The sequence below is a fragment of the Cibotium barometz genome, chromosome 3, assembly GCF_041138505.1.
Source record: "Cibotium barometz isolate CiBa-2024 chromosome 3, ASM4113850v1, whole genome shotgun sequence".
Classification (NCBI taxonomy): domain Eukaryota; kingdom Viridiplantae; phylum Streptophyta; class Polypodiopsida; order Cyatheales; family Cibotiaceae; genus Cibotium; species Cibotium barometz.
Window position 1 is genome coordinate 34,963,238 of NC_141048.1, and position 12,926 is coordinate 34,976,163.

The window sequence follows — 12,926 nt, forward strand, 5'->3', positions numbered from 1 at the left end:
CTGAGGTGGATGCTGTCTCAGCCGTACGGCGGGCCTTCGCAAGCGGCTTGGATGGAGAGTAGTCCCCATCCGAGCGGCTGCGAATCTGCCCACCCGGTGTGTTGCAAGAATCCCGGATCAGGCGCCAGTGGTGGCTGTGGCTCATGGCGAGTGCCTCCCGCTCTGACAAAGCAACCTCGTGTATACACACATATCCAGGGTCGCGTGCTAAGTCTGCCACTATGTGCACGACCAAATGCCGAATCCCTGAGGTATCCACACTCCCGGGATCCAAGAAAAAATGAGCCAACTCCCAAAGTCGGCCTATCACATCTGTCACCTCCAGATCGCTCATGTGATGAGAAAACTCAACTGCCTGAGTCTTCAAAGTGCTGAGAGCGGGCTCTAGAGTCCACTCCCAGTCGCAAGGGCCACATAGAGGGAATGAGAAGGCCACCGCTGAGTCTAGTGCCTCCTCCCCGCAGGCCGGAGGTAACACTACATGAACTCGGATGGGTGCTGGCTCATGGGGGCCCTCTGCTCCAAAAAGCCGTGTGAAGGTATAATCAAAAGCCTCCGAGCGATGTCTAATGCCAAGGCGACTCAGCCGACTGCGGATAGATGAAATCCGTGAAGCCCTAATCGGCATAGTAGGTCTCCTCTGTGATGCTCGAGCGAGGTCAGTGCTCAGCGCTCTCCGGACTGCAGGTGAATGCCAGGGAACTGCTAGGGCCTCCCGGGAAGGTGAGGCGGGCGGAGGGGGAGGAGGGGGGGGCGAGGGGGGTGGAGAGGGAGCCGCTGCCGAAACCGCAGCGGAGACGGGAGGAGGCGATGGTGGAAGCGAGGCGGTGGGAGGGGACGGGGGTGGGGGGGTGAAGGAGGGGGTGCTGGCATCTCCTGGTCCTCAGTCGTCGCCGCGGGGGTCTCCTCCTGGAGGGGAGAAAAGCTGTTCCTCACGGGAACCCAGTGAGGCTGAGACTGTGAGTGCTGCTGCAGCGGTCTCTGGGCGTGCTGCTGTGGCTGTCTCCCTCGGCGGCGCCCCTGTCCAGGCTGCCACTCCGAGGTCTTTGTGGCCTGAGCAGGTGTCCCGGAGGCAGCCTGCCGAGCCGAATTTGTGGGCGGGCCATGAGTAGCCTGCTGCTGTGGTGAGGGTCGGGGTCTCCTGCGAGGGCAAGCCTTGGCCAGATGGCCGACCTGCCTGCAAATGAAGCACTGATTCGGGAGCCCGAGAACTCCACTCTCTGATCTATCCATCCCCCCCCTATCCTAGGTAGCTGAATGACCTTAGGAAGGGAGGAGATGTCAGACACCAACACTCTGACCGAAGGTAGCCTAGCTGCTCTGGCCACCACTGAAGCTGCTGAGGGGCCAGTCTCTAGTACCGAGCCCACCAATGCTCCGAGCCTGGAGAGGAGTAGAAGATACTCCCGGCGGAGCCCAGGGAAGCAAACTGTAACATGAAAAAGGCGCTCTCCCTGCTCCGCCGCTGCTGGGTCAAATCCATGCTGCCAAGGTCTGAAGAAAGCCCGAGCACCCCTGATGTCAAGGGGACTCATGGCAAGGACCTTGGCAACGCTCTGGGCGGCCTCGAACTCGATCTGGTAATGTCCACGGCCCAGTAGCTGTACGTCCAGGATCTTGCCCACATCTGCAAGAAGGCGGGCCTGAAGAAGATCCTTGATCTCCCCTCTGCTGGGGCGAGTGCCGACTATACGGCAGATGGTGGAATGAGCCTGGAGGCGTTCCACCTCTGCGATGAGGCTCGCTTCCTCTTCTGGCGAAAGAGAAAGCCTGATGGGGGTGTCCTCAGGGGCAGGCGAGGGGGCTGCGGATGAGTCCCTCTGAGGCGGGGCGGGAGGAGCCTCCATCAGAGTCTGAAGCTGCGGCGAAGGCGAGGCGGAGGCGGGATCCTGCTAGAACTGAGTTGCACACAGAGAGGCGGAAGACGGAGCAAAAAGGAAAACAAAACCCCCTGGGGGCGGAAGCAAGAAAAAAGGGGGGGGGGGGGAGGGCGAAGGAGAAACCCTAGGGGGGGGAAGGGCGGGAGCTGCGCGCAAGAGGGAGGTGAGGTAAACGAGCTGGCGGAGGGGGGGGGACGGGGCGCTGTAGAGGGGAGGAGGGCGCGAAGAAAGGGGGGGGGGGGCGCGAAGGTGTGGAAAGGCGGCGAGCAGAGCAGGGCGGCGGTAGCGAAGGCAGGCGGGAGGGGGCACAACAGCGAATGCAGGCGGGAGGGGCTAGTGGGTAGGCGGCGGGCAATGCAGGGCGCAGCAGCGAAGGCAGGCCGGGGGGGGGGGGCTAGGGGAGGCGCGAGGAGCGAGGGGAGGCGAGGGGGCGAACAGGCAGGGAAGGCGCAGCTGTGCAGGCAACGCGAGCAGGGAGGGGGGGCGGGAGCTTCAGCGAGCACGATCAATCTGAGAGGAGATGTTGATGTAGAGGCTTCAGGATGATAAGGCTCTGGGGGTTTTTGTTGCTGATCACGCCGTTGGGCTCTAGTAAGAACCATCGGCTGGAGGGTGCGGCATCTGTAAATCCCGAGAGGAGAGGCTATGTACTGGTGAAGCGGCTATAGACCATCCAGTATAGTAAGGGCGATCCTCTGGGACTGGGCTCGCACGAGAGTCTGCTATTGGAGAAGAAGGTACAGGAGTAGGGGCAGCTACTGGTGTCAAGGGTGTATACTCCGGTGTAGAGGGACGCACGGTAAATGAAGAGGGATGAATGTCTTCAGAATAAGTGCAATATTCATGAAAGATGATGCTACACTCAGGGAGGATAGCGCCCAGATAATTATGACGCCTGAGCATAAAACAATAATGATCCAGATCCTGTGCAGACGTACGAACACGGATAACCCACACGTCGAATTCTCGGAGGTGAGAAGTCGGTGTGGCTATTTGTATGCGGTAATGAGTAGGCTGGAAATAGGGAGGCGCACTCACTGGAACAGGGGTTGGGGCCGGTGGAGAAACACGGGTAGGAGAGGGCACTATGGACTGAGAGGGTGTATCCTGTAAATAACTGAAGTCATAGGTTTCCTCTGCCATAAGCCGTCGGAGAAGAGGGTAGTGTGTGTCCACGTGACCCTTCACAGGTGTCCTTTCAGTTAATAAGGGATTAATGAGTAATTAAGGAGAGATTAAGAGAGTTAGTCACAATCGTGACACAAAGACCTATATCCCATAAACCATAAGCCTGTTTCTAGGAAACTAAAGTCTTGTTTCCTCTCGAAAACCAATGTCCTGTTTTCCTGAAGCCAGCCTGATAATAGCCAATAAGGGGAGAAAAAGTGCTACAGCTCTCTTGTAGTTCTACTGTAGCCAACTTCTCTCAAAGAACATGGACAGCCCCTGAGCGCCTCCTTCCAACCTGTTGTCCAAGAGCCCCCAGTCGCCAAAAAGGAAAACACCCACGTGTGCTGACGCAACTGTTTGTATGGGAGAGATAGGGGCAGTCCCACCTGTGCTTATTGCAGCCCGCTCGTCGTCCAGAGAAAGAGCAAACATGTGGGTACAGCCTGCCGAACCCGAGAGAGAGAGAGAGAGAGAGAGAGAGAGAGAGAGAAAAACCCCCTCAGAGCTGTGTCTCCTGTCCTGCAGCCGCTGGCTTGCTGTCCTCCTGTCCTGCAGACCTGCGTACCTTTTCACAAGAGAAAGAGAGAGACCCACGCAGTCCAGCCATCTTTCCCCTTGCGCAGCTTTGCGCCTGTTCGCCTGTGTATTCTGCAGGGCAGACCCCCAGCCAAGGAGAAGCGCCACACACACCACCACACGACGATTCCACCACCACACCCCTTTTTAACGATAAGGAGGCGATTCTGTTAGAAGTCATCTCCTGTCTTTATCAGACACCAGGGCCTTTGTTGTGGGTGTGCCCGCCCTTTGTAGGTGTTTTATCATTTTTCCTCACTCCCTGTATTTTTTTCCCATTTTTCCCTTTTTTTCCGGGTGTGGGAGGCAGTGCAGGACCTGTTGGCTGTACCAGATGCTGGCCGACTGGTCACAGGCAATCCTAGTTGCTCTCTACTACTGGCCGACTCCACACGTGTGAGGGCCGACTTTGATATGCTGGTTGACTGATGTTTTTCTGGTCGTGGGCATTTCATGTCCTGTCGGCTGTCCATCTACTGGCCGGCTGCACTCATGGGGCCATATAAAATGGCCCCATGGCCCCCCACCTATTGTATCTTGTTTTCATTGTGGGATCTTGTGTATAGAGAAGAGTTACACGCCTATCTCTCTCCTTCTCTTGTGCTGTCTATTTTCTGCACTCTACTTGCTCTTGTGATCTCAGATTTTGTTATCATCTCCGCTACGTATTTTGACAGATTCAGCCCGCTTTGCTGCAAAAAGCTAAGACTAATTGTAAAAACGCATCCTCCCAAAAATATTATTTTAAATCATCAAAGGTTATAAAACCTTATAAACTTAAATCCTGTTGTCCCCTTCACACTTGGGGCTGTCCACACATGGGTTTCCTTCTCAATTCCAAACTGATGCCCTTTCACACTGTCCACCATGTCCCCGTGCCCACTTGCATACTGTCCAGAGAAAAACACAAGGTCGTAACATACCCCCCTCTTGAAAAATAGCAAGCATCCTCGATTGCACTCAATGGCACAGTAAGGCATCTTATGAGCAAAGACTCCACATATGACAAAAGCAATGGCCCTCAAGTGCATCTGGGTGATGAAACAATCATCTGGGTGACAAAAGCAATGGCCCTCAAGTGCATCTGGGTGATGAAACAATCATCTTGCACAATATGGCCACACCGTGACGTCAAAGTGACAAACAACTCTTGCTTGTTCCTTTAGAACCTATAGCAAAAGTCTAAAACCAAGTGGAAACACGTAACCTGTGTTAGCCAAAAACAAAACCATGCATCATTCTACATATGACACACAGATTCATGACACATATATGCATTCGCAAACAATATGCTCCTCAAGATGCTCTACCTACTCCAAAATAACAGTCTAAGGGTTACTCTCACAAGCCTTACGCCCATGGATATCCCGCAGGACCCTCGACTGGTGGTACAACATGAGCATATGAAAGCACTCAATGCATCCAAACAATACATCCACTAAGTACTTCCCACATGTCTCATGGCCATCCCACAGGAGTCACACTCAGTGGTGCATCCATGAACATAATAAAGTACTTGATGTATCATACCAACAGACATGCATCACACGACACAATCCAGAGTATTACCCAATGTATTCTCAATATGGTGCTAGGATCCAATGGCTCCAGAATACAATAATACCTCAAAAAGTGTATGCATAAATGCACAAATAGAGTTCAATCCATATATCTATGAACCAAACCAACTCTAGGACTGCTCGCAAGACTTATGCCCTCCATAGAGTTATCCATAGTTGTAGTTATAGTTCAATGTGCGGCCGACTGTGAACCATACCCAACTTTACCATCTCATGTGACTAGTACACAATATCATAGAAGTCCCATAAGCAGATGTACTGTCAGCCTCCAATACCTTCGGGTGAATACAAAGATGTCACCAAGCGACTCCTAGATAAAAACTGAGCTTGTCTGTAACAAGGGAGTGGAGGTGCTACCTCCCTCTTGAGCATCACGTAATGCTCCAGATCGATGCTCTGCCGAACCTGAATGAGCCGTCGCAAGAGTCGGCTCCAACTCAAAGGCATTAAGATACAGCTGCAATACCTAAGGTGAATCTGCTAAGTCACCCTCCTCCTCCCACTTCGCATCCATCGGTGAACAGTTCTTTAACTTCACACGTCGGGAAACTTTACCTTGTACCTTTCTTTCCTTATGTGCCAGTATATTCTCGGGAATAAGAACCTCATCAAGTTCCTCCACTTCCGTCTGAGCCTCATCTGATACATCCTCAGGCACCCAAAACTTGCTTGCACTCCACCCAAGTGGTAAGCACAAGTCCCCAATGAAGCATAGTAGATCACCATGGCTAAACATAGAAAGAAGGTGTCTTCCGAACCCATGAAGCCTCTGTGAAGATACCACCGGTGACAGTGTTTTCAACCCATCTCTTGCACCATAACACTTCAACTGCTTTCTTGTTCCTGGGCCCTGCCTGACTACTTTCTGTCCTTTGTGTCTTTTCTCCTGAGCTTCATCTTTAGCTTTTGCTCTTCACCTCATATAGGCAAAGACATACAATCCTGCACTGTCTCTTGCACTTCCTTTTCACTTTCCACATGTTGAAGCTTTTGATGTAACCACGGGCTCGCCTCCTTGAGAAAGTCGACGATGTCCCAGCAACGGAACCATGAAACCGGCCTTTTGAAACTTGATGGGCGGTGAAACAAACACTCGCACACAAAACACTTCAACACCTTTGAGGACCTGGAAAAGGAAAACAAACAGGGGGAGCTAGAGTGCTCCTGCAAAGAGTACACGGACACCGATTGGCCCCAAAACGCAGTGTATTTCTTTAATTGATTATAAGAGAGCTTTGATTACAATAAGGCAAGAAAACTCAGTCATCATAGTAGAACTCGTTAAGCCTGCAAAGACCTTGCCATGGCTTCTTGTCCACTCGGCATCCACAAACAAATCCAGCCATTGTTCGCATCGAAAGACTCTCTCACCTGAGTCCTGCATACAAAAGCTTTCTCCCACGATCAGGGCTGCCACAACTACCCATAGTCTCTCACCCTATGAGTAGCACACATCCCGATACTTCCAGTGCTTCTGTCTCACAGTAAAGACTCTAATCTGTTTCCAAAAGAGAACTCTCGTTATTACAGCATAGCATACCATAGAGAAGGCACACTTGAACAACACCTCCCTGCTTTGCAAAGGTCTTCTCCATTTCTACCATGGATCCCTCAAACCCTTTTGCAAACAACAGTAGGGCTGTACCAAACCACACGTCCTTCCCTATAGCCACAACTTGCATGTAACTTCGAGAAAATTACAACCTGTTCACATGAATCCAAAGACATGTTTTCCATATGAAACTTAAGACTAGTATCCTCTAAAACCAAAGACCTGTATCCCATAAACCATAGGCCTGTTTCGAGGAAACTAAAGTCCTGTTTCCTCTCGAAAACCAATGTCTTGTTTTCCTGAAGCCAGCCCGATAATAGCCAATAAGGGGAGCAAAAGTGCTACAGCTCTCCTATAGTTCTACTGTAGCCAACTTCTCTCAAAGAACATGGACAGCTCCTGAGCGCCTCCTTCCAACCTCTTGTCCAGGAGTCCCCTGTCGCCAAAAAGGAAAATGCCCACGTGCCGATCCGACTGTTTGTATGGGAGAGATAGGGGCAGTCCCACCTGCGCTTCTTGCAGCCCACTAGTCGCCGAGAGAAAGAGCAAACATGTGGGTACATCCCGCCGAACCCGAGAAAGAGAGAGAGAGGGAGAGAGAAAAAAACCCCCTCAGCCCTGTGTGTGTCTTGTCCTGCAGCCGCCGGCTTGCTGTCCTCGTGTCCTGCAGACCTGCGTACCTTTTCGCAAGAGAGAGAGAAAGACCCACGCAGTCCAACCATCTTTCCCCTTGCGCAGCTTTGTGCCTGTTCGCCTTTGTATTGTGCAGGGCAGACCGCCAGCCAAGGAGAAGCGCCACACACACCACCACACGTCGATTCCACCACCTCACCCCTTTTTAACAATAAGGAGGCGATTCAGTCCGCTTTTCTCCAAAAAGCTAAGACTAATAGCAAAAACGCATCCTCCCAAAAATATTATTTTAAATCATCAAAGGTTATAAAACCTTATAAACTTAAATCCTTTTGTCCCCTTCACACTTGGGGCTGTCCACACATGGGTTTCCTTCTCAATTCCAAACTGATGCCCTTTCACACTATCCACCATGTCCCCGTGCCCACCTGCATACTATCCTGAGAAAAACACAGGGTCGTAACAAGGTACCACTAGGTGCGGATTGTGGAGGGGGACATCTCCAAGACAGTCTTCCGTACGGAATGGGCCCACTATGAATTTGTGGTCATGTCTTTTGGCTTGACAAACGCTCCAGCTACATTCAACCGCATGATGATGCATGTTTTCCGGGAATTAATTGGAAAGTGTATGTTCATATTTCTGGACAACATATCGGTATGTTCAGCTACGGTTAAGCAGCATGACATTAATGTGGAGAAAGTCCTTAAGTTGCTGGAAAGCAACGAGCTCTATGGCAATGAGAAGAAGTCGGAATTTTATTTATTTCGGGTTCATTACCTTGGATACATAATTAGTGCAGAAGGCATTCGACTATATCCAGCTAAGGTGGTTGAGATTGTCAATTGGGAAGTACCTTAGACAGCTTATGACATCAGATCCTTTGTGGGTATATGCCAGGCATACTCCACCCACATAGACAAGTTTTCTGACCTCTCGACGGATCTCACCGATCTGCTAAAGGGTGTCAAGACAAGAAGGCAACGGATTCGAATGACTCTACGAGCGTTGGAGGCATTCAAGAACCTCAAGGTGGCTTTATTAGAAGCGCCTTATTTAGCACTTGTCTCGTGGAACGAGCCATTTCAGGTGATCACCGATGCGGGTAACATCGCAATTAGCGGTGTATTACAACAGAATGGTCATCCAGTAGCTTACATGTCTCGTAAGTTACTGCCTGCAGAGAAGAATTACTCAGTCTACGATCCTGAACTCCTTGCAGTTATACAGGCCTTGAAACATTAGAAACATTTTCTTTATGGCCGTGACTTTGAGGTTCGCATTGACCATCAAGCATTACTATGGATTCAGACAATGCCAGGTGCACAGTGGAGTGACCGACAACACCGCTGGAGCCGGATATTCCTGCAATTCGGTGGTATGATTGAGTACCTTCCAGGAAAGGCCAATCCAGTGGTTGATGCTTTGAGCAAGAAGGGACAAGTGACTTCGATTCAAACCACTAGACTCGACCTTGTTAGTACAGGACTAGACGACATGAAGCACACATACGTGGATCCCAAGGAATTTGGTACACAGTGGGAATAGGCATTGGATGCCACAGGACCATGCCACTTTTTGATACGTGATGGTTGGCTTTTCTACAAAGGCCGACTATGTGTCATGAAGTCGTTCAGGGCAGCTCTTCTCCATGATGCCCATGACGCCTTTACTGGTGGTCATAGGGGCATGAATTCGACTCTGGAGAAATTGGAACGTCAATATTATTGGCCAAAGATGAGGCGAGATTTGTTTTCATATGTACAACACTCTGATATTTGTCAAAAGGTGAAAGCTCCTCGTGGAAAGAAGATAGAGTTATTACAGCCCTTGCCAATTCCTGAGGGACCTTTCCAAGATATTTCGATGGATTTTGTCACGAATCTGCTCCCCAGTTCGAGTAAGCATAATACTCAGTGCTTAACTATAGTTGATAGATTTAGCAAATTTATTATGCTTATTCCATGCAGGGCCAATGTGACCGCCGAGGATGTTGCCCAGTTGTTCGTTCGACATTCGTACCCGATTGGCGGGATCCTAGGACCATAGTGTTAGATCGAGATGCCAAGTTTACCAGTCATTTTTGGAGGGCATTGTTTGATAACTTTGGTACTAAATTGAATTTTTCCAGTGCATTTCACCCACAAACGGACAGCCAAACAGAGATTTACAACCAGTTGGCCTTTGATGTGTTGAAGTGTTATGTCCACGATCAACAAGGTAAGTGGGAATCATATTTGCCTTTAGTTCAAGCTATTTTGAATGATTCTTTTTCTTCAGGTAGTGACAGGACTCCATATGAGGCAGCGTTTGGAAGACCATTCCAGTCACTATTGACCAGGACCTCGTCTTCAGTACCTGAAGCGAACAGAGTGACGAAGTCTTACCAGGAGATTTTAGAGTCAGTGAAAGACAGATTGGCTAAAGCGCAAGAGGCCTACATTCGACAGGCCAATAAAGACCGAAGGGATATGAAGTTTTCGGAAGGGGATTGGGTTTATCTTCGGATTATGAAGCAAGGGTTAAAGTAGGTGGGCAAGCGATGCCCAAAGTTGTCTTTCAGGAGCTTCGGACCTTTTCCCATCCAGAGAAAGATTAACGAGGTTTCAATGAAGTTGAAGCTACCTCCAAGTTGGACTATGCACGATGCGTTTCACGTCAGTTGGTTAAAGCCATATGGAGGTGCGATCCCTTCAGAAGTTAGACGAGGCGGAGCCAGATATTATTGATGAACCTGAAATCATGGTTTCAGAATAGATCCTTTTGTACCGTTTCAAGCATGACTCAGGCCGAAGGCAAAGACAGTTCCTCATGAAGTTTCAGGATCAAGGGACCCACGAAGCGGTATGGCTTGACAAAGAGTTTTTCGACGACTATCCGGTGTTATTGACGGATTATTTGGGGGCTATGCAACTTCCGTCAAGTTAAGCAGAAGGGGATGTCACGTGCATCCCGCACTTGGATGCCACGTAGACATATCTGTACAGAAGGTGCAGGACCTGGGATGGAAAACTGGTCCCATGTGAGCCCAGTCCGGGGACGAGTCAGCCAGGGTTCCATTCAAGTCGTCCAAGGTCAGGTGTGCATTGTCCTGCACATGCGTCCAAGGTTAGGGGTGCATTGTCCTCCTGCACATGAAACAGTGCCAGTCCGTGCTGTGAGTCTCCCTCTGGAATGATATTAGTGGTTTTGTGTATCTCGTATGTTACTGGAGGCGAGATTAGTGTGTAGACAGTTAGGGTTTGCATATAGGAAAGGGGCCAGCCCATAGGGCTACCCCAAGGACAGATGTGGGCATGAGGAACGTGTAGAACCACCCCCATAGGGGCCAAGAAGGCCTTGGCTGTACCCACTAGCCATGGGATGGCCATGGAGGGGCCCTAGGCAGCCCTAGGGCTCCTGGACAGGTGGCCGACTGGTTACACAGCCCCTAGGGGACTGTAGACCAGGTGTGGGGCAGCCCACACAGACTGTCCAGCAGCTAGATCTGAGGTGCGTGGTGGCCAGCATTTATTTGAGTCATGCGCAGCATTTTTTTAGCACTTAATGCTGTATTTTCTAGTCGTGGAGCATTTTAAGGACAGCCGACTGCTGTAGAACCAGCCGATTGGATGTCTTGAAGGGTATAAATACCAAAGCCACAAATCAGTTCATTTATCTCATAATTCACCAAGTGTTGAGGCTGATCAAAGGGCTAGGACACCCAAGAACAAGCTAACGCAGAAGGGGTGAAGGATTGAAGGTCAAGGGCAAAGATGCATCTCAGCCAAGAAGGTTCAGGTTCAGTCTTTTATTTCAGTTTTGCATCATTCTAATAAAAGCAAATACACCATTCGTGGTGGGGGCCCTACAAAGGGTATTCGGGACCCAATAATATGTCCTCTTCTCCCTCTCTTTCAGTCTTTTATTTCAGTTTTGCATCATTCTAATAAAAGCAAATACACCATTCGTGGTGGGGGCCCTACAGAGGGTATTCGGGACCCAATGCTTGACATTTTGGAGAGTGGTATACCATCTACTCGGAGCTGATGTTGCTTCCATGTTTTTATGTTCTTAGTATTCCGTGACGAGTTTCCATGGACAGTTTTGTATCACCCCAGTGAGATAGCTATATTTGTGTTCTGTTTTATTTTCCATTCGATGATGAGATATGCCATGGACATTATTGTACTACTTTGGTCTCATAGGCCCATTGGGTCTTTAGTAGACGCTTAATATATCTTGCTTTCTTTCTTTCTCTCTCTATTTTTTTGCACATCTACATTCAGTTTTGTGCGTTAATTTCGTCGCGATAAGTGTACTGTTTTTTTTCTGAGCATTGAAGTTACCGATCTCCTCCGAAGCTTCCGCATGTTACAGTGGCAGTCCCAATCATGACTCCAATTGGTAGTGCATTATTAATTGGCACACCCGGATTAATAGAAAGAATTGTTTTATTATTCAACAAAAGACCACATCAGTCTATGAGACCATGGCATTACATTATGAAGTCCCAACATTGCGATAGTGGCATGGAAAGAAAGCAATAGCTAGCCACGTAGACATAAAAGGCTATCTGATATAAAAGTGGTGTAAAGTGTGAGGTTAGGTCATTCTACTTAAGGATTTTTCTTGTGTCAAGGATTTTGTGATTTTTCACTGCTTGTAGGTGCCGTGATGTGGCTGCCATTGATGTGAACATGGGGTGCCCAAAATCATTTTCGATAAGTGGAGGCATGGGTGCAGCACTTCTATCTCGGCCTCAGACTGTACATGATGTAACTTCTACCTTTTATGTGCCTTTTTTTTGCATTATTTCATTGGATATATGTAGCAAATATTGATGTGTTTACACACAAGTAATGTTCTTGCCAGATCTTAACAACATTAAAAAGGAATCTAGACATTCCTGTTACATGCAAAATCCGCCTATTAAAGACACCGGAAGCTACGGTTGAGCTTGTGAGAAGGATAGAGAAAACTGGTGTTTCTGCTATTGCAGTCCACGGCAGGTAAGGATACTCAGATGAGTTTGAGCGTTTCAGTGATAGAATGACATACTCGTCTATGCTTTTGCTATGATAAATCAGACAGGTGGCAGACAGGCCCAGAGATCCTGCACAATGGGATGGGATTGCAAACGTAGTTTCAGCATTATCGATTCCGGTGATTGCAAATGGTGATGTGTTTGAATACTCCGACTTTCAGCGCATCATAGCTGCAACTGGTGAATGGCTGTCCTATCTTTGGTTGCTTTGGAAGCACCTCGTATATAATAAATTTTTCACGAATAAAGTTCTATTTGAAATTCTTTAGTCTTACCATACAATGTTGATTGAACAGAGAGCAAGCTTTTAAAGTCCTCAGTTTTTGTTAAGTTTCAGTTTCATGCTTCTTCACCACATGAAACCTGTAGATGTTATGACCCTAATGTGCTGCTAAGGATCAGAGGATGTATGCCAGAGATTTGTGCAGGGTGCTTAAGGACGAAAGTAAAAGAAAGCAACAAACTTGAGGACAAGCTGTTCGAACAAGAGCGTTTTTAACAGAATAAGA

General features: G+C 49.0%; 1 protein-coding gene across 5 annotated transcripts in view; it reads left to right on the forward strand.

Annotated features, from left to right (window-relative positions):
* The window catches only part of LOC147639996 (Aldolase-type TIM barrel family protein), a 47,253-nt gene that overhangs the window by 17,524 nt on the left and 16,803 nt on the right, over positions 1 to 12,926 (forward strand). For all 5 annotated transcript variants that reach the window (XM_086776086.1, XM_086776079.1, XM_086776094.1 and 2 more), the window contains exons 4-6: positions 12,040 to 12,148; positions 12,246 to 12,382; positions 12,461 to 12,597. In XM_086776086.1, the coding sequence (XP_086632212.1) occupies positions 12,040 to 12,148; positions 12,246 to 12,382; positions 12,461 to 12,597 (383 nt within the window). The remainder of the gene's footprint in view (positions 1 to 12,039; positions 12,149 to 12,245; positions 12,383 to 12,460; positions 12,598 to 12,926) is intronic.